Below are 24,768 nucleotides of genomic sequence, written 5' to 3'. Positions count from 1 at the left end.
CTGCTATCCTATATGAAATAAATTCACGGGAGGGGAAAAAAATGGCCACTTAACTACCGCTGGCGACACAACCTCGATACCCAGTAGGAAGCTTATCACAGTCAGGTCTCAGGTCGGCATGCATGTCCATACAACACCGGTGCACTGGTCCCCGGTTTTCCGACTCATTGTGCAGTCCAATCAGTCACGCAAAACGGTATTGAGAGGCAACAAATCTGCCCAATAGCTGATTCGCTTTCCATGCACCCATTCCTTTCGACACACCCACTCCGGTGGTTGTTTAGCAACAAAACCGAGACGTGCACAGCTATGGGGAATAACAGACTGGGGATAAACAGACAGGGTTGGCTTGGATTGTTGATAATATATCAACTATATTTAGTCTCCAATGTTTATTGAAAACATAAATATATTTGCATAATGAGCACTTTTTTTTCTCTCACAATGAGCACTTGTCGCTCAAATACATAATTACAGTTATTGATTAGCTAGCTATTTCTATCAATCTGGCCATCCAGAATCACAACACACAGACATCTGCCCATGGAAGCGCAACATCGTTTTCATGATGTCACCTCACCCATTTTATAGAATTTTTCTCACTTTGGAAATGTTTTTTTCACGTTGGAAATGTGAAGTAGAAAAAAACGAAAATTTTATATACGTTTTATTTTAAGGCAGAAAAATGTGAAGACTGTGCAAGGGGTGTGTAGACTTTCCCTAGCCACTGTATGCAAAGCATAAGTGGTTTTCAATCTTCAGAGATAATAAGAGGAAAGATTGGTACAGTGAGGTGAGGGGAAAGAGGTAGAGACTGTGGAGTCAGTAATTGACAAGTTCCCCACAACACATCCCCCAAGAGGGCAGAAAATCACTGCTAGCACAAAGGTGTTTTGTGGTTTGTGCAGCTGGAGCCAGGTGAGGAACGGTTGTCAGGTGAGTCCCATGCTGGGCACAACCATGATCCTGCAGTGAAGAGCAGTGCAGCTGGCCACAGACAGACAGAGCCCTGGCTGTCAACATCTGCTCAGGAGACTGTACCATCTGGGTCTGGCCCAGGGGAGCTTCTCTTCCAGCTCTGACCAGCTGCAGAGTCACAGACAAACATGGACCTATGCAGTCCTGTAGAGGTACAGAAGTCCAACCTATCCAGCCACTCAGTATTTAGGTATATTCCTATGTTTCAGACGTTCACCTCGTTCAAGGATGTTTATTTTTTATTTTTTTATTTTTTTTATACCTCAGTCAGATCAAAGCATTAGCAAGTCAAGCTTGTGCTATGACTGTGGGTTAAAAGCATATCCGAGAAGTTCTTGAGGTCTGTAAGAATGGCTGGATGATCAACTGAACTTATGACAATGAAAGACAAGTTGGCAGGTTTAGTTAAGACCTTTTATTTAATCAATTTGAAAGAAAAAACTAAACAGTAAAAACAGTGTACAAAGTTGATATTATTTATTTACTAAAGCTGGTGTCCTCAGTCCCAGGAATGGGAAAGAGGAGGTACAAAAAAAGTTTAAAAAATAAAGGTATAAAATGCATTTCCCTATTTTCAGAGGGTGACAGCAAAGGATGAGTGTGCATAGGATTAAGCAACAATCAGATCTAACAATTTAAGAATTGTTTGAGAAAGAGGAATTGATGTGAAAATAAAAATAAAAAGCTGTTACATTCATTTGTATGATGAACTTTTGTATCGTGATTATCAGTCATCTGAAAACACAGCAGAATTTTCTGGAAACTCATAGGAGAACTGTGTTCCATTTTCAAGATTACCAGTTTATCTACAGCAATCTGTATATGGGAGTTAATTGCGCAAACGATCTTTTCATAGCTCACACCTTTCAGAATTGATGTCTAGAGAGGTCCTGTTTCGTGTACAAGTGTACAAATACATACATACATGTTTTGGGGCAGGAAAGTGCATATCATTGGCACAGTCAAATCCATTTTCATTGCTGGTTTTCTATAAATAACAACTCAGAGCCATGTACAGAGGAATGAAACACATCCCTACCTATAGAGATCAAAGCTGACTCAACTTGTTTCCCCCTGAACCACAGCCCAGTTTGCTTATGGAGTAAGTCCTAAAGGACTGTATATTGTTATAGTGACCTCATTGAGGCTGCAGTGAGTACACTGGGAGGAAAACACCCAATACTGTAGAAGAGGAAAATCCAGAAGAGAGAAAAGATTCCCTGATTGGGCAGAAAGGATCCGTACCTGACTGGCCAGTTCAGAGGGAAGCAGCCTAGAGTGTTTGGAATACAACATTCAGACAGGGAGGCACCATGATCCAAGCACATGATAGTCCAGGGGGTTTAGAGTAACTCTGTCTTTTCAATGGGACCACAGGAAATGGATATCTAATTGACCATGTGTACACAGTTCTGAGATTCATTGACAGCAAGCTTTAATCTATTTAGATTATGCCTGCCCCCAGAATAAGCATTATTTAAGTATCTGCGAATCCCCTTTCTGCCACTGTATTACACAATTTCTCTATTAGACTGACAGTGGTCGATTGGGTAATTCTCACCTTGTTCTCTAATGTTTTGGGGCTTTAAAATTCTGATAAGAATGTTTTTTTGAGCATTGGAAGTCCTATAAGAATCAACCATGTTCTACAAACAGTTAGATATACATAATTATACATTTTATTGATTAGGTATACTGGCAGCCCAAGGAGATTCAAAGTGTTGGTCAAATAGTGATAGTGTGAAAGTCTTGATAAAAAAAATCAACATCAGACTAATCTCCCACTTCATTGAAAACGAAGTCATTGGTCATCTATTGTTATTGCCGTTGGGCCACAATATTTATCGGTATTAAAGCGGAAATCAGCAGTTGAAACAAAGCATTCTCCCCATCCCTGTTTCAGTAAAAAGCTGAGGGATGGGGTTGGAGAAATGGAACCACTAAAATTCATAGACAGAGCTATGGATGCCATGATATCCAAAATGATAATTTTAACCATAGTGTGAGGCTATATAGTGTTTGTTTACAAACATTGGAGGAAAATTATCTTATATTTTGGGTTGTGATGGGGTACGACAGTTCAACTAAGTTCATTAGGCATTCATAGGTTATACTCTTCAAGAATCAATGGGTACATATCATTTATTCATGAGTCAAAAAAATGTATGTAACAACTGCAGATCACCCCTTTAAACAAAGAACAGCAAAATACATTTCAATTTTAAATGGCTAATTCCAATATAGTCCTTATGGTCCCGTGACATTTTCCAGGCAAACGTTCACTTTGTGAATAGTATGTGACAAATATAACAGGTGCTGACAAAAGCAAGCCAAACAAAAGTTTAAGAACGTGTAGCCTTATCATTCTAAATTCATATACCACATCGCTGCATGACCACTCTTTTCCTATAAATTAGGTTTTATGAACATCAAGCTTGTCTGACTGCACACGTCAAGACAAGCAGGAAATGCACTGTAGTGTTCTCTCTCACCATTAGAAAAGTCTTAAAAGGCCACAGAAAAAAATCTGTGGTTTTTCATTTGTGTAGTATGGAGTATTTTCCCATATAATTACCGAACCTGCAGATTGCAAAAGTCTGTTCAACAATACTATCTGAAACACTGGTGAAGTAAAGAAAGGATGTGGCGAAAACCCCGGTAGTTGGATGTGCAGTCTGGTGGGGTGAGGGGAAATGGTGGGACCAGAGGAATAAAGGGGTGTGTTTAGGCTGTTCCACTCGCAGAGTAGGAAAACTGTGGGAAGTGGGGTCTCCGTTCGCTGTCAAACGACTCCATGCTGTCTTCTGGAATACAAAATGATTGGGGAAGAAAGAGAGAGTGAGAGGGATGGCACAGAGAACTCCATTAGTGTATACGTTCTGATTTCCGCTTTAATACAAAATATATATTTTCCTCTGTGACAAAAACCCTTATGATTGAGTCCTAATGCACAATGTACCTAGTACTAGCCAGGGTGCAGTTTGGCACACACAGCTAGTGGTCTAGCACTTCCATGTGAGGTACACAGTGAACTATGGAATAACAGACGTTACACACACGTTCCAGGAGAGGGCACAAATCCCCCAGAGGAATTGAATAAGCGCTATGTAATTTGACCTCACATTAATTGCACTGGGAAGATGGACCTTCCCCATTATCATTTCAATATTTGCCTTGGAGAGTGCAATCTATACCTTGAATGATGTTCAAAACTATCTATTATTTTTCTCTCGTGGGATTTAATTCTTTGAGTGCTACAGTACAGATATAAAGTTGCGGCCAAATATATTGGCAGCCTTGCACTTTTCTTTAATTCCCTATTTCTTCTCAAATAAGATGAAATTGGAAAAAAACTTTGTTTCCACACCTTATTGGATTTTCAACATTGCATAAGCAATTTTATTTGTGTAAATTTAAGTTTAGAATTTTTTATTTTGAAAGTAATGACAAACTGCATGGACAAAATGATTGGCTAGTACTTGGTTACATAGCCTTTTGTCAAGATAACTGCAGACAAATGCTTCTTGTAGCCATCAGTGATGTTGCTGCACCGTGGCCCACTTTTCAGCAGCAAACTGCTCAAATGCTTCCATGTTTGAGGGGTGCCATCCACCAACTGCTGTTTTCAGATCTCACCATAGGTTCTGGATGTGATTCAGATCTGGACTCTTGGCTGGCCACTCCAGAACAGCATCTCTTCTTGAACCATTCCTTGGTGTTTTTTGTATGTGCTTTTGGCGTCATTGTCCTGCTGGAAGACCCACAACCTCCAATGGAGACCCAGTCTTTGGACACTGGGTTGAACATTGGACTCAAACACCTGATAATCTGCTGATTTCATGATGCCTTGTGCATTTTCAAGGCCCCCAGTACCAGAGGCAGGAAAGCAACCCCACAGCATTATCAAACCTCCCTCATGTTTGATTGTAGGGAGGGTGTTCTTTCCATTGAATGTTAATTTGGTTGTCAGTAAACAAAGCGCTGATCTGTATTGTCAAAGAGCTCTAATTCTGTTTCATTCTTGTGTCTCCTTCAGAAGTGGGTCTTCCTATGTTTACCAACAACCAAATTAAGCACTCAAAGAAAATAACACCCTCCCTACAATCAAACATGGGAGAGGTTCAATAATGCTGTGGGGTCGCTTGGCTGCCTCTGGTACTGGGGGCCTTGAACATGTGAAGACATCATGAAATCAGCAGATTATCAAGGTGTTTTGGAGTGCAATGTTCAACCCAGTGTCCAAAACCTGTCTCTGTTAAAGGTTGTGGGTCTTCCAGCTGAACAATGACCCCATATACACATCAAAAGCACCCTGGAATGGTTTGAGAAGAAATGCTGGACTGTTCTGGAGTGGCTAGCCAAGAGTCCAAATCTGAATCACATCCAAAACCTATGATGAGATCTGAAAAAAGCAGTTGGTGGAGGTCACCCCTCAAACATTGAAGTATTAGAGCAGTTTGCTGCTGAAAAGTGGGCCAAATTGCTACAAAAAGGGTTTGTCTGCAGTTATCTTTGCCAAAGGCTGTGCAACCAAGTACAAGGGGTGCCAATACATTTGTCCTTGCCATTTGTATTTAATTTCTAAATAAAATTGTAAACTTAAGTTTACAAAAATAAAAATTGGATCTACAATGATGAAAATTCAATATTGTGTGGAGAACAAATGTTTTTTTTTCAATTTCAACTCATTTTAGAAATAGGGAATTATTTAAGAAAAGTGCAAGGATGCCAATATATTTGTCCGCAACTGTATAATGTATCATATACATCAAGGGCACCTTTAAAATGGTTTCTTTTCTTTGTTCAATGAATAGGTGAGTAAAACTACTGGGAGTGCCCAAAAATTAGTACTAGGCAGTCAGAGTAAGCAAAAGATAGGACTGCATTTAAAGTAGAGAAAAAGGCACATTCTCTCATGAGCCTGACAACGAGGAAGAATATTACTATCTTCAATCAAAATTCTATCTAAATCTAAACAATGTAGATCAGCTTGGGTTTTTTTGTTTGAGACACTCCAATTCTGGAACCCCAAAAATAAACATTGACATTTAGAGCAAAATTATAATTTAATGTTCAGTTAAAATCTCTGAAGAGGGGAGATTCATTTATGTGAGATTCTGAAACGCAATAGGTATTCTTTACAGTAATGACATTTAGAACCACTTGCGTTTCCAGTTCATCCTGAGTCAGACTGTGATCACCCCTACTAAACAAAAACATTCAGGTCCAAAGAGTCAGTGAAAAACAAAAGTATGATTATCTGTCTGGGTGAGTAAAACTGTTCTCTGAGTGTGGTGTGTGTATTCTGTAAAGATACAGAATACGCAGTGGGTCAGGTAGTACCTTGTCCGGGCGGTGTAATAGTGATGGTCTGTGCTGTGAACTCCTCATCAAAATACCGTGTATCTGTTTCCGAGGTAACCTGGGGCTTGAAGGGCGGGACCAGCTGTGAGAGAAGAGAGGACACCATGAGCACATTGGCACATCTGTCCTGTCAATCAGAGTGTAGACAGTTGCAGGCCTGGTGAAATCTATTGGTTGTTCACTGAAGTAACGGAAAATGGAACACTAATTTACCTTTTTTTCATAAACATCTTGCCATTCAATCCCAGCAAAGAATTTGTGCTGCATAATCTCCTTAGCATCATCCTGTCCTCCACCTAACCTGGAAGATAGAGGAACCAAAACAAAGTAAATACGTGGCCAAATCAATCCATGCCATTATATTCCACGGGATTCTGTACATACGGTATGGCGGATAACTGCTGGCAAGAGGGTCTACGCACCGCTGCTTGGGGTCCTTCTTGAGCAGGCCGGAGAGCAGGGACCTGCCCTCGTGACCCAGGGTACGTGGGAAACGGATGTCCTCCATGAGGATGAGCTCAAACAGCTTCTCGTGGTCCTGGTTGTAGAAGGGCAGCCGACCGCACATCATCTCGTACATGACCACGCCCAGACCCCACCAGTCCACCGCCCGACCGTAATCATTGTCCTCCAGAACCTGAACAACACAGGACAACCACAACCACAACCACAATACAATATAATACCATTAGGAACAGTTACACAATCATACTTGGAAGCATACAGGACAAGGGCTAGCAGGAGTTCAAATGTACATTCAGCCCTATGACAGCATCAAGAGAGACATACTATACATTGTTGGTTTAGATCACTGAAACCTAGCTATTAGCAGACAGCATCAAGAGAGACATACTATACATTGTTGGTTTAGATCACTGAAACCTAGCTATTAGCTAAGTGGATGGACATTAGGTAGGTAGTGAGGTCAGCAGCTCTCCAGGCTGTATAAAGAACCCTGAGGCCAGTGAACCCCCCACCCCCCTTCTCCTGGTCTGGGATTCCAAGCAGCCACAGCCAAAACTGACTCACATCTCACATTAGGAGCAGGGATAGAGTTTCCCCTGGAGCCCTGCATATTTAATCACTAGAGGTCTGCAGTACACACTACACACCATCATGAGGGAGGGATAGGCTGGGCAGGGGCTGGAGGCTGGAGAGGCTAGGGCCAGTTAGTGGAAGCAGAGTCCCCATAGCAGCAACCACATACACCACACCACTGCTACAGCCCTTAGTCACGGAGGTGGAGGTTCACACATCTTGGAAGATGACGTGTTCACACGTTCTAATCAATTGGCTCGATTTGGCTCTATGCTGTCTAACTGGGCAGCCTGTTGAATGTCAGCAATAGTATTTGAGTTGTTACTAAACAAGGCCTTCTGGGACATGTAGTTGGGTCAACAGTACAGGAAGGATATTGTAGGTGAAATCAAGCCAATGAGAACAGACTGTTCTTTAAAACAAGGTTATATGAGGTGAGATAAATTGGTCCAGGAATAGATTCATAGGTAAAAGGGCAGCCTAATAGAATTACATATGGACATGAAGGTACACAGACCCAGAGAGAAGAGGCGGGCAGAACAGATGGACAGATGTGACCGTAAATGGAACAAAACCGGAGTGTGTTTGTGTGTGTTTGGGCGGGTGGTGTGTGCCTGCATCTGTGGGCACGCTGCTTGGCGCTGCGGTTAGGGGCGAGGAGGACTCGGAGGGCAGGGGTAACGTGAAGCCGGCACGGTGCTAGGATTACTGGACCGTCTCTATTTCCAGCACTGCTGTCGTGTGATTCACACCACACGACAGCTGGGCCTGCAGCTGCCCCATATATGTAGAAGAGTACCACAGCTGTGGAACTGCCAGGACCACAGGAGCCAAGCTCATCCCTCACACACGTAACCAGGGCTGCCTGGACCAGCTCTGTTACACTGGCCCAAAGGACAGCACAGTGCAGGGAGGAGGTAGGAGTGAAACGTACACTTGCTGTACTTTTCCTCCACTTGATACTGCCCTCTATCTTACTTCTCTGGCCTTATTCTCCCTCTAACACAAACACAGCTATTGTCCCTCTCCCAAACACATGCCCTTCACTCTCCTTTTCATTGTTCATTACTTTCACAACTCGACTTCATTGCCGTTCCAATGTTTCAATAAAACGACTCTATTTCACAGTGGATTAGGTGAAACTTGTTCCATGGGTGTTCGCAAGATGCAAGCTTACAGCCCTGGTCTGGGCAGCGGGTCTGGCCGTGGAATATTCCCAGACCTTACAGCATTCCTGTGCAGCACACACAACAAGGTCATTGTTTACTGCAGAACAACCTGTAACATTGCCTGGCCCTGGCTCCCATAGAGACGCTCTATGGCGACCCCGTCTCCACGGAAACGCCCCCTGATGTCTCTGCTGCCAGAGGAGGAGCAGAGCTGGGGCTGTTAAATGGTGCCACTAGCTATATTACTGTGTTCAGAATGCTAAAGAGGGGGGAGGGTTGTTCTTCAGCACATTTATGACATACCACACATGGACATACAAAAATGACAAACAGATTCTTTCCTTTTAATTATCATTTGCCTGTTGCTTGCCCTAGTGTGAGGGACGTGACATGATGGTTATATAGTAATTCATGCTCTAGTTGGCTTTGGTGATGATGGCTACTATATGCCGTAAATTAGGATGGTTCTCTAGAGCAGGAGTTCCCAAACTTTTTCACTCTGGACCCCCTTCCAGCATTGGGCCCTCCCCGCCTGCGTGAGCACACGCCACGTCTATTTCTATGGGCACAAGCACTGTTCATGACACAAACTGTCCACACCCCTCTTGTTGTTGGAGAGGAAATTTCACAGGTTTAAAGCTATTTTTTTCTTCAAATTCCATACATTTTGCCAGTCTAATGTGTATTCATGTGATATTTGAGTGACAAAAAAATTACAACAATATCTATAGGATAAAAAAACTAAACTTTAAAAAAATGTTAGCTGACATGGGCTAGTTGATGTGGACATTTCAGACAAGTTATGAACAGCTAAGAGTCTAAGAGAGAGAAATATAAAGATGTCAGATGAAAACGCCATGGGAGATTGTTACAGTGGAGAACTGAGGACAACAGGCCCAGAGTGTGGCCCTGGCTTTGCCCAGGTCAGGATAGGCATCCTGGGCAGCAGTCGGCTAGAAGCCCCCTCAGTGCCAGGAGCAGCTGTAGCCAATGTAACCTTTTCTTCAGGGCGGAAACTCACGTTTCCTGATGCACTGCCAAACCCCCCAGCAAATTCCAAATGGAGGCTAAAAACAAAGAGTCAGCAACTGTGTCAACATGGGCACCCTTCTCCCAGAAAACTTTCTTACAGCAAGAGGCAAGGGGACTAACACACGCACACACACTGTACAATGCCCTGTCGTGTTACACACCCCATGTCATACCTGCACGCAATGGGGAGAAGCCACACCCCTGTACACATGCCTTCTCAAACAAAAAATATGGGAACAGCCTGTCCTGCACACTGCAGACTCATTAGCTGCATGTCTTATACTGGAGATTAGACAGGCATTTAGGAACAACTGTCCCAAAGCCACTCTTCAACAGTTTATTTTACCTTTATTTTAACAGGGAGTCCCATTGAGACCAAGGTCTCTTTTGCAAGGGAGCCTTGCATCTTACAATTAATTACACAACTAAATTAGACATAGGAAATACACCAGAAAAAATGTGACATTGCTTGTATGCCTTAACAATATGCCCGAAAAACAGACATTTACGATGATGTGTGTAGTGGGATATATTCGCTGCAATACAGTTCCTCTCTTCAAACCCTGTTTAGTCTGTTAATTCTTTCAGTTATTTACCAATTATGTGACTTTATTCTCTTCAGTTGATTTACACTCAAATTTGAATAGACAAAAATACTCACGAGAACATGCCAAAAGAGTGTGCACTGAAGAGGAAGGTCACATGGGTTGGGCTCCAAAGGCCTCCTTTTGTTATGTAAAAAAAATGATACGATTTATTGACCCCCATATTGTGAATGGACTGTGAGAATACACTACCTCTGGGGCCAGGTACTCTGGTGTCCCACAGAAGGTCTTCATGGTGGCCCCGTCTGTGATCCCCTCCTTACACAGTCCAAAGTCGGTGATCTTAATGTGTCCGTCTTTGTCCAGCATGAGATTTTCCAGCTGAGACAAGGAGACAGAATGAGACAGGAAGTATCAGCAACAGGAGGAGGGGGAGTGAGTGTGTGATTGAGGCACAGCTGATTTGGCTTCAGCTCTGAGAGGCATGAGCTAGCAATGCATGTCCTTTTAATATCAGTGTGTCCTCTCAGTAAAAGTCACCTGGCAACTGTAGCCCACACGTGGCCAGCAGCACCAGGCAGGCAGGCCAGTCAGCACATCCTCCAATACTGCTACCCTGGCATTTTCAGGAGAACCTTAGCAGGCTGGGAGCCTGCCTCATTAACCCATGGGGAGAGCAGAGGGAGGGGGGAACGAGGAGGGAGGAGGCTATGCTGACCTGGCTGGTATAGTTTCATCAGCTGGAAGAAACAGGGCTACAGATGCCCCCCCCCCCCCTTTAAAACCAGTCATATCATGCCTCTGCTACCTCTGCTCTTATGCTATGAATACAGATCATTGAGTTTCTGTACTAGTCTCTTCCTTCTGGTACAAACAATTTACAGCTGGACAGAATAAGTTTGATGACGGGGGTAAAATATGACTGTCAATACTAAAATACAAATTTTTCATCACTGCTTATTTACATTAATGGTAACACAAAGATAAATAAAGGAATCGAACATCTGCCCAGAAGGAGATGGTGGTTATTATATTCCGGCTGTAGAAAGGGGCGGTCTAGGTCTCCAGCTGCAGTGAGGACTGAATCGGGGGAGGCTTGCTGCTGCTGTGAACACTATTTATATCCCGGTCTGCAGACTGTGCTCCTCCGCCTTACCTTCAGGTCTCTGTAGACCACGTTCCTCTCAGCATGCAGGTAGTCCAGCGCTGACACTATCTCAGCCCCATAGAACCGAGACCGCTCCTCCGAGAACACCCGGTCCCGGGAGAGGTGGAAGAACAGCTAGAGAAAGGAGGAAGATAAGAGAGAGGGAGAGGAGAGGAGAGACAGAGGGAACAAGGTTAGCGTACACAGAAGGAGGGGTGGGAGGATTATTGGCTACTACTAGCTAAATTGGATCTTGCGTGTCAGGTGTTATTGACTGTTTAAAAAGCTCACCTCTCCGCCGTTCGCATACTCCATTACAAAACACAACCGGTCGTGGGTCTGGAAGGAGTATTTCAGGCCCTGGGGATATATATTTACATTTTAGTCATTTAGCAGATGCTCTTATCCAGAGCAACTTACAGTTGCGAGTTCATACATTTTCATACTTTTTTCATACTGGTGCCCCGTGGGAATGGAATCCACAACCCTGGCGTTGCAAGCACCATGCTCTACCAACTGAGCCACATGGGACCCTGGGGATATACACCAATAACTTAAACTGCAATGGATAAAAAATTAAGCCCGCCATTGCAAGTTCTCCATAAGAAACCAAAGTCTTTGTTGAAGTGATATCTGCCTTTGGGATATAACTGTTGAGTGACAACTGCTAGCCCCATTCACCACAGTGGGATGTACAGAAGATGCATGTGTTACTCCAGCCACTTAATGTGGAAGAGTTTCGCATCGTGAGCCATCACAGACTTTGAGAAAGGTGGTTAACTAACAATGAGATGTCTAGTGTCCTCAAAGGAGGCCAAGTCTATTGCCATCTTTGTAAACATTGCTCAAACTCTCCCAACACAGATTCAGCATTTCCCCCTGAATGGAAGCTCTCAGGCTGAAGTGGAGTGGATCCTCAGTCTTTGTGGCCAGAGGAGAGTTTGGGTTAGGTAGATGGAGTGGATGGAGGGGTCTCTCACTGTCAAGAACGGATGCTTGGAATTCTGGAGCACTCGGTTTTCTGTGAGTGTGTGTGCCACTTCATCCTGAAAGAGATCACAAAGAGTGTTTGTGCAACTCCCACAATGGCTGCCGTTTAGGTATCCATGATCGCCCCTCACCGCCCCCATGCTCTCTCTCCCTCTTTCGCTTTCTCATGCTTCTCCTAACAGTTAGTGGCCTCTACTCACTTTCGCTACGATCACTTCCTTCTTCAGGATTTTCATGGCATAGTAGCGTCCTGTGGCCTTCTCCTTCACCAGGATCACTTTGCCAAAAGTACCTTTTCCGAGGAGTTTGAGGTATTCAAAGTCGTCCATAGTCTATGAGCGAGGGGGGAAAAAGCAGCATCGGGTTACAAACAGCGGCTATAACAAATTCATGCTCTAACTAGTCAAGACATATAATCCCACAGACAACAACACAGAAGCATTTAAGGTGCCATTTCATCCACTCTGCAACTTCCACTCTTCTAATGGTGGGACTATATGCTGCAGTCACTTGTTTAACCTCTGACCCTCAGGGCTGGTGAGAATGTTGAAAACGGTTGTGTAGGAGACATGCAATCTGGTGCCCTAAGACCTTTGTGTCATGACTTAAGAGCACAGATGTGTGGTGATGAAACAGAGTGGACACGCCATCTGGTGCTAAGCCTCCCAGGGCTGATGTTGGTACCGGAGCATCGGCTCTTGGACCAACAGGCTCCTAGACAGCTTCTACCCCCAAGCCATAAGACTGCTAAATAGCCAGACTGCTAAATAGTCAATTAACGGTACCTGAACTATCTGCACTGACTCTAATACCTCTGCACATTGACCTGGTACTCCCTGTATATAGCTCCACATTGACCTGGTCCTGGTACCCCCTGTATATAGCTCCACATTGACCTGGTCCTGGTACCCCCTGTATATAGCTCCACATTGACCTGGTCCTGGTAACCTCCCTGTATATGCTCCACATTGACCTGGTCCTGGTACCCCCTGTATATACACTACTGGTCAAAAGTATTAGAATACCTACTCATTCAAGGGTTTTTCTTAATTTTTTACAATTTTCTACATTGTAGAATAATAGTGAAGACATCAAAACTATGAAATAACACATATGGAATCATGTATTAACCAAAACAGTGTAAACAAATCAAAATATATACAGCTTTGCACGCTCTTGGCATTCTCTCAATCAGCTTCACCTGGAATGCTTTTCCAACAGTCTTAAAGGAGTTCCCACATATGCTGAGCACTTTTGAGTGAATAAAAAGTGAAATAATCTGTCTGTAAATAATTGTTGGAAAAATGACTTGTGTCATGCACAAAGTAGATGTCCTAACCGACTTGCCAAAACTATAGTTTGTTAACAAGAAATTTGTGGAGTGGTTGAAAAATGAGTTTTAATGACTCCAACCTAAGTGTATGTAAACTTCCGACTTCAACTGTAGCTCCACATAGATCTGGTACTGGTACTCCCTGTATATAGGGTGGCAGGTAGCCTAGTGGTTAGAGCGTTGGGCCAGTAACCAAAAGGTTGCTAGATCAAATCCCCAAGCTGACAAGGCAGTTAACCCATTGTTCCTGGGCTGTATTTGTAAATAAGAATTTGTTCTTAACTGACTTGCCTAGTTAAATAAAAGGATAAATAAATATAGCTCCATTCTTGTGTATTTAATTGTGTTACTACATTGTTGGGAATGGCTTGTAAGCAAGCATTTCACAGTAACGTCTACACCAGTTGTATTCGGCGCATGTGACAAAAATACAATTGTATTTTATTTGTTAGGAAAGTGCCAGGGCGCCGGGGTGAAGCAGGAAGGGCCGGTGAGGGTTGGGGTGAGGCAGGAAGTGCCGGTGAGGGTTGGGGTGAGGCAGGAAGGGCCAGTGAGAGTTGGGGTGAGGCAGGAAGGGGTAGGGTGAGGTTTGGGGTGAGGCAGGAAGGGGCAGGGTGAGGAGGGCGGCGACGCACCACTTTGAGTCTGGGTTTGGTCAGGTACATCTCCATGTCCATTGGGTCTGGGGAGGAGTCCATCATCTCCTCTTCCTGTTTCTGTAGGCCATCTGCTACAGCCTGAATGGCTTTCGTCCATTCTTCCCTGAGAGGAAGGAGAGAGGAAGGAGAGGGAGATTACAACACCTCATTTAACATGATTTAATTCAGCCCAATCATGTAATTGTCATCTTATCAACAGGAAGGCAATTTAGAATGTAGGGTCAGCCAACAACCAGTGTACTGTGTACAATGTGTATGCACATGCTTGCGGTGTGTGTATATTTGACTGTGTGTATGTGTAAGGGAGGGGTTGTGGCTGAGCTTGCCTCTCCTCGGGGGTCTCCACGTGGAAGGTGCGCTCGATGACAGTGGTCCACTGCAGGCAGCGGATGATGAATGTGTTGGGCTTGGGTCTCTCCGTCTTCATCAGCTGGCACTCTGGCCACATCCCGGGAGAGAGGGGCCAGGAGGAGAGGAGACAGAGACCCGCAGTTACAGCCATTTATCTTTATCGCCACCGTAACAGACACGGCTGGGACAGCCACCATGCAGCCGTACATAGGGAACTGAACAGCTGCACTATGGGGGAAGGATGGAGGAGGAAACCCTGTTCACAGCTTTTCCTTCATACTAAATACACATTACCAAAAGTATGTGGACACTCGTCGAACATCTCATTTCAAAATCATGGGCATTAATATGTAGTTTGTCCCCCCTTTGCTGTAATAACAGCCTCCACTCTTCTGGGAAGGCTTTCCACTATTGGAACAATGTTGGAACATTGCTGAGTTGACTTGCTTCCATTCAGCCAGAAGCGCATTAGTGAGGTCGGGCACTGATGTTGGGCGATTAGGCCTGGCTCGCAGTCGGTGTTCCAATTCATCCCAAAGGTGTTTGATGGGGTTGAGGTCAGGGCTCTGTGCAGGCCAGTCAAGTTCTTCCACACCGATCTCAATACATAATTTCTGTATGGACCTCGCTTTGTGCACAGAGGCATTGTCATACTGAAACAGTAAAAGGGCCTTCCCCAAACTGTTGCCACAAAGTTGGAAGAACAGAATCATCTAGAATGTCATTGTATGCTGTAGCGTTAAGATTTCCCTCCACTGGAACTAAGGGGCCTAGCCCGAACCATGAAAAACAGCCCCAAACCATTATTCCTCTTCCACCAAACTTTACAGTTGTCACAATGCATTGGGGCAGGTAGCGTTCTCCTGGCATCTGCCAAAACCAGATTCGTCCGTTGGACTGCCAGACGGTGAAGCTTGATTTATCACTCCAGAGAACGCGTTTCCACTGCTCCAGAGTCCAATGGCAGCGATCTTTACACCACTCCAGCCAGGGCTTGGCAGTCCCGTTCTGTGAGCTTGTCTGGCATACCACTTTGTGGCTGAACAGTTGTTGCTCCTAGTCTTTTCCACTTCACAGTAACAGCACTTACAGTTGACCGGGACAGCTCTAGCGGGGCAGAAATTTGATTAAGTGACTTGTTGGAAAGGTGACATCTTATGACGGTGACACGTTGAAAGTCACTGAGCTCTTCAGTAAGGCCATTCTACTGCCAATGTTTGTCTATGGAGATTGCATGGCGGTGCGCTCGATTTTATACATATATATATATATATGGCTCAAATAGCCTAATCCAGGGCCTCCCGAGTGGCGCAGTGGTCTAAGGCTGTGCCACTAGAGATTCTGGGTTCGAGTCCAGGCTCTGTCGCAGCTGGCCACGCCCGGGAGACCCATGGGGCACACAATTGTCTCAGCGTCGTCCGGGTTAGGGGAGGGTTTGGCCGGCAGGGTTGTCCTTGTCCTATCGCGCACTAGCGACTCCTGTGGCGGGCCGGGCGCAGTGCACGCTGACACGGTCACCATGTGTACGTACGGTGTTTCCTCCGACACATTGGTGCGGCTGGCTTCCGGGTTAAGTGGGCATTGTGCCAAGAAGCAGTGCGGCCTGTTGTCTTTCAGAGGACGCATCGGCTCTCGGCCTTCGCCTCTTCCGAGTCCGCACGGAGTTGCAGCGATGAGACAAGACTGTAACTACCAATTGGATACCACGAAAATTGGGGAGAAAAAAATACAAAAACAAATAAATAGTCGAATCCACTCATTTGAAGGGGTGTCCACATACTTTTGTATATATAGTGTATTTTTACCTCGGGATTTAGTCAATACATGAGCAGTGAGCAGTGATCTGGGCAGTCATTTCAGTCAATTCTAGAAAATGTGTCCAAGTTATAATATGGGCCACAGATGACATTCACATAAAAATAAAAGGAATTTCAATTAGCTTGAAACTGAGTTATCATTTTTAGAGAGCAGCCAGTTTCCCAGTGTAGCTCTTTCACACAGTCAACAAACTGCGTATGCCAAAAAAAAACATGGAAGATTTTGTCAGGAAGTCTGTTAGATGGAAGATATGGGGCTGGGCCACCACTGAGCTCCAGCAGGGCTATGTCAGTGTGGCTGTGTAACCCAGCCCCACCACCTCATCAGCCCCATCAGCAACATCACATGGCCCCTCTGTCTGTGGGTCTACTGCAGGTCTGCTCAGTGACAAACTGTGTCACCCTCTCTGTACTGCTGATTGAGACAGAGCAGCCCACAGATAAATAATTGAAATCAGATGGTTAATAACCACTATAACTCAAGAATGTCAGGAAACATTTTGTTTAACAAACAGCATGTTTTTTTAATTACTCTGTTCAATCATCTGCCGAGCTTGTCCCAGCAACTTCCTGTCATGTAGGGAGTAGTCCCATAGACAAAACTGGAATTCACACACAGCCAGGGAGAATACTGGCATATTGCTAATGTACCACCAGTATATTCTGATGTTTCTAACCACAACTTTGTGGCTTTGAAGTGTACCATTAAGGGAAGACATTGTCATAAGAGCTACTGAACAAAAATATTTTCTATTGGTGATTATGCAATATAAAGTGCTGTATAATCTTAATGGGTGAAGTAATTTAGATAGTAGGTTATTGAAAGAGTAGATACTCACGTGCTACTGAGAAGTTATTTAAGGGGGTTTCAAACGCGTCAACATCTTGTGGTCGTTCCTTGTAGCCAATGAATGTACCATCACTCTTGAGTAGAAAATACCTGGGCCTCCAGGTCTTAATGTACTCTCCTGCAAAGAGAGATGGAGAAAGGGATGAGGATAATTGGTTACTATAATGTGCTGGTTTCAAAAGGTTCCATTCTTTAAATTGTTGATTGGTCTATGAAAATTAATCTGTGCGGTTTGATGATTTATGATACACAAAGCTATTATCTTCAAGGCGACATCCTTTTTCACAGCAGTTCTGACCCAATTCTTGTGATTTAATTGCTAAGATGTTCACCAACATTCCCTAAATGACCATGTTGTCACACACATTCAGCTATAGTAGGTCAAAGCCAGGACAAATGGCTGTTTTAGCTGGAGTCAGGACCCTTGCCTCTGCCCTTTCGTTCCCATAGAGGTTATACAGGAATCCATGTCTCCATCCTTGCCTATCTCCTCCAACACAAGACACCCACAGGTGAATCTCTCAGAGGCAACGAAACTCTATTTATTCCGCAGACGGTTCAGGAGACATTGTGCCAAATGTTCCTGAAATCTGAAAAAACAGCTTACGCACCATAAAAAGTCAGCAGCACAGATCGGAGGGGCTTGAATATTTATACAGGAAAAATGTCATTTATTTTTAATTACGAGAGCCGGGTATTAACCCCATGCAGTGTCTGAGCAAGCTGTCCTTAATTGCCCCATTTCCTCCGACACAGAAGTCTGGGGAAAGTAGAGATCAGTTAATTCCGGATCCTGTTCCTCCTCTCCCCAAGCCTCGCCTGGCACACCACTGGCTCCAGTCTGAGGAAACTGATCCCAGACCTGTCTGTGACGAGGCAGACTGACCAGAATCCCTCGATAACAGAACCTAATTTACCTCTAGTCAACTTAACACACCTCATATAGCCTCTTCTCACTAAGAGGAGTTTATGTACATAATCACTAAGTGGATTGTATTCCATATTCTAGGATGTCTCACCTCAATGTGATGGGTCGACTGTCCGACTAGCGGAATCCCACCTGAGGGGCTACATCATTCAAACACCACAGGGTGCAACCATTACAGCAGGAACACACACACACACACACACACACACACACACACACACACACTGTAAAGCACCTGATTTACTGCAACAATCGAGGTGGCAGCACAAATCACAGCACTAGAGAAAACATCTGTCTCAGAAAACTGTATACTTTAGATGTCAGTCTGCAGCAGATGTCCAATATGTTACTACGGCTGTTGTCATTTTTCATCACGGCACGGGAGGAGATTTTTCATCTCCATTCTGCTGACTAAGTGTTTTTACAACAAACGCAGCTCATTTAGAAATTAGTTAGACTTTGTCAGATTTCAGATTGCAATGCTTACTGCTTGCCTACAAAGCCGAGCACGCACCGTCCTCATTGAAAAAAACAGTGTGATAAAGATGAAAGCTCTGTGGATTTCCCCATGTCTGTTCAATATGCTGCAATTACAGTGATGAGTCATTTGTCTATTTTACACTACATGGCTCATAAATCAACATTCACAGCACTAATCCACGCACGCACGCACGCACACACACACACACACACACACACAGGTCGCCAGAGAATCAACATCAATGTGATTTACAACTACGGGTCAACAGCGGCTTCACACGACTGACTGAATTTCTTGTTACGTCAGCACAGTGGTGGGCATTGGTAAGGTGAAACAGAGATACTGCTATAAGGAGCAATCTCATGGTTAAGAAGCCAACAGCTTACAACACTGGGACCCACATCCCAGCCTCCATATCCAAGACCATTTCCAGAGTCATCCTAAACTTGCGATGCATTATGTACAGAACACCCTCAGCCTCAATCTACAATAAATCAACGCCTGACTTCTGCTCTAGGTAGATTGTCAGTCTGTGGTCAGGTCTTGGCTGACCCATATCACCCACCCCACCCAAGGCTCAGAGCCCCTGGCAGGGCAGGCTGGGGACAGTATGTGCACAATGCAAAGGCAGCATAATAAGCTCCCTACCTCCAGCCATGCATCATCCGAGCACAGTGACACCAGAGGGAGCTTTTTTGTTTTTTAAAATTTAACTAGGCAAGTCAGTTAAGAACAAATTCTTATTTACAATAACGGCCTACCCCGGCCAAACCCTAGCGCCGCCCTAAGGGACTCCCAATCAAGGCCGGTTGTGATACAGCCTGGAATCGAACCAGGGTCTGTAGTGATGCCTCTAGCACTGCCTAGACCGCTGCACCACTCTGGAGCCCCCCAAAAATTGGGAAATAGGTTAGCCTACACACTGGCAGCGCTCCGCTCACCTCTTTAGGGAAGAATACAGAGAGATTCAGGAAATAGGTCAAGCGCATGTTTGGTGCTTCCAACAATGACGCTGAAAGGCTGATTGATTACGTTAATTGTGTTGAGGCCACAAACTGGCATCAAGACCATGGTCCCAACACAGACACTGACAAGCAAAGACAGATGTTTGTTTATATGCACTGGCATGTATGAAAGTACACTCTACAGTGTGTATGTGTGAATGTATATCTGACGACAGCAAGGTCTTGCCATCCTCAAGCACAGAGGGCCTGGATAGGGCATAGATCATATATACCGGTACCTGCTGTATATAGCCTCGTTATTGTTATGTATTTTCTTGTTACTTTTTTAAATATTTGTTTTTACTTTAGTTGATTAATGTAAATATTTTCTTAATTTTATTTTCTTAAAACTGCATTGTTGGTTAAGGGCTTGAAGTAAGCATTTCACGGTAAGGTCTACATCTGTTGTATTCGGCACATGTGATAAATAAAATTTGATTTGATTTGACCTGCCAGCCCCTCTGACGCACGAAGCCCACCCAGGCTGGCAAGAGTTGGCGTCCACCGTGCCTTGTGATGATGCCACCGTGCGTGGCATGCACTGCAGAGACATTCCTCCACGCAGAGGCGGGCTCTGTCACATGGCTCTCAATGAGGTGACAATGAATACGCACTGTACCCTTTCATTAGTCTAGCTAACACCTAACTCTCAAAGTCCTCCTGACTTCAGAGTCTGGAATGGCTCTTTGATGTTGTCGGCACAATGTTTCGATAATGAAGGAGGCTGTGCTTTTACTGGTTGGCTCTCCTCAAAACACCGACATACAGCCCCCTGGCACCGCCCCATTCCATTTTCAAATCCAAACAACAAAAGCTCTCAACCCATGAAGATTTTTTTGGGGTTGAGAGAACCAATCAAACCCGTCACACAATTTCTAAGCGAATATTGCATTAAGAAACTGTGTACTTTTCAGACCAGTGTGGTCACAGCTCTCCCTGCGCTGAGTCACGTGGGTCGCGTCAGCCAGGCTAGCCTTTCACAGTGTCACTACACAGCAACAAAGCCATGGGGACAGTCACTTAATGGTCACCATGCACTGTAATGCAAATGTCATTGGTAAAGGACACTTTTAATAGTGTTTCCTTTCCTCTCAGAGACCACAGCTTGTAAAGACCAGCGAGTAGAGTTCAGTGAACTGAACAAGGTCATCATGGTGGAATGTGACACCTAGGGCACATCTCTACCCCCCTATACCCCTCCACCTAATCCCACCCTAAAAACTCCGCAGCATGCTCTGACCACAGCAGGACTGACATTGGTGCAATTGTCAGAACATAATTGTCTGTGTGCTTCTTTTGCTCTTCCAAATAAAGCATAACGTTACACATTTCCCAAAATGTGGGTGTGGTGAAAACAATGGCTGTGGATAAATTGGCAGTATGCATGTTATCAGCTAAGTTATTGAGAACATTGTCCTTGGTCTGGCTGGAGAGGATATCCTGACCAGGCAAACGTCATCCTGACTGGGGCATGGAGAGTCATGTGACTGAAGAAATGTCCACGTCTATCTGTCTTATCATTTCTGTCACCTACCTCTGCAGTCCATCTCTTCATTAGAAAACCACAGCCATGACCCAGATGTCTTTCCTATTTACTAACACTTTGTCTTTCTATTCTCATCTGACCTTTGTCTTTCTCATTGACTAGACTTGAAACTAAAAACCCAGCCCACTACTGTACTGTACTTTTCTCACTCTGCTTCTGATGTTATGATGACATCCTACCATGATACTCCACAACTAGGAACTGGGGGCTTAGGAATAGGAAGCAGAGGCTGTACAGACAACAGCAGGAGATGCCAAAATACTAATTTGTAGACAATTTAAAATTACTCACTTAGTATTTATATGCTTTTTTTGATACAGTATATTTTGACAAATTGGACCAAATGGGCAAATTGCAGAATACAGATTAAGAGAGAAGACAACATGCTGACTAAGACCAGAAGGGACTTGGGACACAGAAGTCCCCTGCTATCAACTCTATCCATCCATCCATCCATCTTCAAAGTCTTTCAGCTGCAGTAAACTGACCCTTTTCATCTCACTAGAACATTTTAATTGTAGAAAACAGGAAACAACCTGACAGCCTGACCACATAGCAGATAAGATCAAGAACAGAACAGTCTTTGGGATAGGCAAATTCGACTACAATTGTGACTGTGTGTGTGTGTGTGTGGACGAGGGCCATGCGAGGAGCTGTCAGGGGCTGGTAGAGTGTCTTTACATGTCAAACAGCTGTTGAGGTCTGGGATGCGCACTGGGCAAAGTAGAAAATAATGAACAGTGAGCCTCTGCCAAACAAAAGAGAATATCTTTATTTGCCAACTGCTGCATGGCTTATGTGTGGACAGCCAAATTGTACCAGTGCCATGCCCTCCACACACACATGCACAAATTCTCTCTCATATGCATACACACACACTCAATGACTTACAGCTGCAGAGGGCCAATTGTCCAAATACTGTATGCTACCGTGTTGAGTGTCATTTTCTTCAGAACTGGAGCCATTACTGAATAAGCTGTATGTGTCTGAATGGTTTGTGAGTTGACAGCGTAGTTCCATTGAGCTCTCAACAGACACATGAAAACCAGCTTATTCAAAAACCTTCTACTGGCAATAAGAGCATCTTAATTGACCAAAGGCGAACCGTCTGCAGTCAGACTAAAATAATTCCCTCAATGGTCAGACTGTACCTAGTTACGGTTTTCAAGGTCAGTCCGTTGTAAAAGAACAAGCATGCGACCAATTCAGATCCATGTTAATATTACCATTTGACACAGAGGCCATTTGCAAGTCAGCTTGGCTTTAGAGTCCAGGCAGTCTGTGTCATTAGAAATAAGATTAAATGTAAAAAAGAGAGGATGCAAGAGAGTGTGTCAGAGGTTAGCCTGTGTGTCTGAGGAGCGTTGTGTTCTCTCTGTCTCTACGTGACAACGACAGGAATCTAAGGTCCCAGCTGCCACAGCTCTTTAATAAACACATCATGCAACATTCATCACACTGCAAAGGAGAGGCCAACCGCTGTGCTCTGTCTGGCATCACAGGCACATAGAATACAGACAGACACAGAGCGAGAGACACACACAGACAGAGACACAGAGAGAGAGAGAGGAATGCGAACAGAAAATAAAATGTTAAGAAAGGGGAGAAGAAGAGGTCAGACAAAACAAGCCCTTCTCAGCGCAGTGCCCAGTGATTGGACTTCCTGAGTGGGCTGCTGTGGACTTTTGTCTCTGCCTGGCCACTCATTCATAGTTTGGGGATGAGAGGGATGAAGGGAGCCAGTGGTAACTGTGTGATAGAGTGTATGTGAGAGTGTGTATGTGTGAGAGTGTCGAGAGAGGGGGATTGAGGATTAAGGAATTAAAACTCCAAAGCAGGGGAGGCAGTGTATTTTGTTAGTTTTTCCTCGGTTGCACCCTTCGGCCCTTTTCTGTTGGGCCCTGCCTGTAGCCTGCAGCTGCAACCTGCCGCCATGTGCCTTGCATCTCAATGAGCCTCTGTGCCGCGGTGCCGCCACCCGCTCCAGAGGAGAGGGGGCTCCCTGATGGAAGGGTCACCACTCTGTACCACCACCCCAATACTGCCCCCCGTCCCATCCCCTTCCCAGCTCTGGGACTCAGGGCAGACTGGGCCGCCAGGCTGCCCCTCTCCCCATGACCATATAAGGCTGCCCAGGCTCACAACAGGCCTCTCACATGCCAGGCTAAACCGCCCAGGAGTTTGGGTTTCTTCATTCTTTCTTTTCTCCCCCCTCTTTTTTTCCTTCCTGCTGTCCCTCTCCTCTTTTGTTGGCGTCTCTCTTTCTCTCATGCAGCTGGATGGGACTGCACTGCCGGGGCTTTGGCAACAGCATCAACAGGTCACAGGGAAGGGCTGCCCCAGCCTCCACTGCAGCCCTCTCTTTTCTCTCCATCACCCTCCCTTCCCCTCTCTCTCTGCTGATGCGGCTTTTGCCGCAACAGGAAGAAAAAAAAGGGGGGGGGGGGGGACAGTGGGGAGGGTGGTGGTGGAGCCCCTCTTTCTCACGCTCATAAGAAAGCCCTCATTTCTTCTCCATAGCGAGTGACACCTGCTGATTACCATAGAGACACTGTGGGAAGTTCACCCTGCTTTTCTGTGTGATTAATTTGGCCCCTCTCGGTAAACAAGCAGCCCATGGATTAGTTAACTGCGTTACTGCATGACAAACAAATAAACACATTATTTAGTTCAAATTAGTGCCAATTAACACTAAATGACCAGGGAACAGTCCATCACTCTTAAATTATACAACCATGTACAATAAAAAGGGGGATATACCTAAGATTACATTTGAACCTTTAGGAGAGTTAAGGCCAAGTCAAATACATTGCTATATTTGTCTGTGATCCATAATGACAAATTGTCCCTGAGCCGGATGAGAGGCTAAGTGTGATCTGGGTGTGTATCCTGATGATGGTCTGATGTGAATGTGACAGCAGTCTGAACATACAGTCAGACTCTATGGACAGCTGAGCAACCCCTTCCTGTCCACACTCCACCACTCCCTCTCTTTCTCTCTCTCTCTCTACCCCTCTGTCTGTCCCAGTTGCCAGGGAGAGCCAGTGAGCCAGTGATGTGATTGATGTCTGAGACTGGGAGCGCCACGGCAGTCGGAAGCAGCTTCCGCCTCGGTGTTGTCAGCAGGGTCATTATCCTGGCAAAGGGGGGGGGGGCTGGGGAAGCGGAGGAGGCAAGTGGGCGAGGAGGTGGTGGGGGACGACTGGCAGAGGCAGAGAAGAAATGAGATGGGGATTAAAAAAGAGGGAGAGGAGGAGTAGAGTGGGAGTAGGAAGCAGGATAAGAGGTAAAGAAAGAAAAAGAGAGGGGAACAGAGATGGAGAATTGAAGAAAGAGAGAGAGGAAGTGACAGAGAGAGAGAGGGGTAGGGGGCAGGGGGAGCACAGCCAAGCGCCAGTTGTGGAGCAGGAGGATTCTGCACAGAAAAGTAAGCACACAGCGGGCTCACTGCGAGCAGAGACAAGTGACGGAGGTGGCTCTCTCTGGCCTACTGGTCCCCTCCCATCCAGCCTGCCTGTCGACAGCTGCACCCAGGC

The 24,768-nt window shown here is 45.0% G+C and overlaps 1 protein-coding gene across 3 annotated transcripts in view; it reads right to left on the bottom strand.

Moving 5' to 3' along the window:
- Positions 1 to 1,374: 1,374 nt before the first annotated feature.
- The window catches only part of LOC111968784 (RAC-alpha serine/threonine-protein kinase), a 34,024-nt gene continuing 10,630 nt past the window's right edge, over positions 1,375 to 24,768 (bottom strand). For all 3 annotated transcript variants that reach the window (XM_023994650.2, XM_070445204.1, XM_070445205.1), the window contains 12 exons: positions 17,263 to 17,391; positions 14,582 to 14,693; positions 14,232 to 14,358; positions 12,464 to 12,595; positions 12,254 to 12,319; positions 11,565 to 11,633; positions 11,283 to 11,408; positions 10,379 to 10,507; positions 6,765 to 6,979; positions 6,556 to 6,643; positions 6,322 to 6,424; positions 1,375 to 3,782 (listed from right to left, as the gene is read on the bottom strand). In XM_023994650.2, the coding sequence (XP_023850418.1) occupies positions 3,703 to 3,782; positions 6,322 to 6,424; positions 6,556 to 6,643; positions 6,765 to 6,979; positions 10,379 to 10,507; positions 11,283 to 11,408; positions 11,565 to 11,633; positions 12,254 to 12,319; positions 12,464 to 12,595; positions 14,232 to 14,358; positions 14,582 to 14,693; positions 17,263 to 17,391 (1,376 nt within the window). In that variant the 3' untranslated portion in view covers positions 1,375 to 3,702. The remainder of the gene's footprint in view (positions 3,783 to 6,321; positions 6,425 to 6,555; positions 6,644 to 6,764; positions 6,980 to 10,378; positions 10,508 to 11,282; positions 11,409 to 11,564; positions 11,634 to 12,253; positions 12,320 to 12,463; positions 12,596 to 14,231; positions 14,359 to 14,581; positions 14,694 to 17,262; positions 17,392 to 24,768) is intronic.

Source organism: Salvelinus sp. IW2-2015, linkage group LG9 (genome assembly GCF_002910315.2).
Source record: "Salvelinus sp. IW2-2015 linkage group LG9, ASM291031v2, whole genome shotgun sequence".
Classification (NCBI taxonomy): domain Eukaryota; kingdom Metazoa; phylum Chordata; class Actinopteri; order Salmoniformes; family Salmonidae; genus Salvelinus; species Salvelinus sp. IW2-2015.
This window is presented reverse-complemented; position numbering and strand designations above follow the sequence as displayed.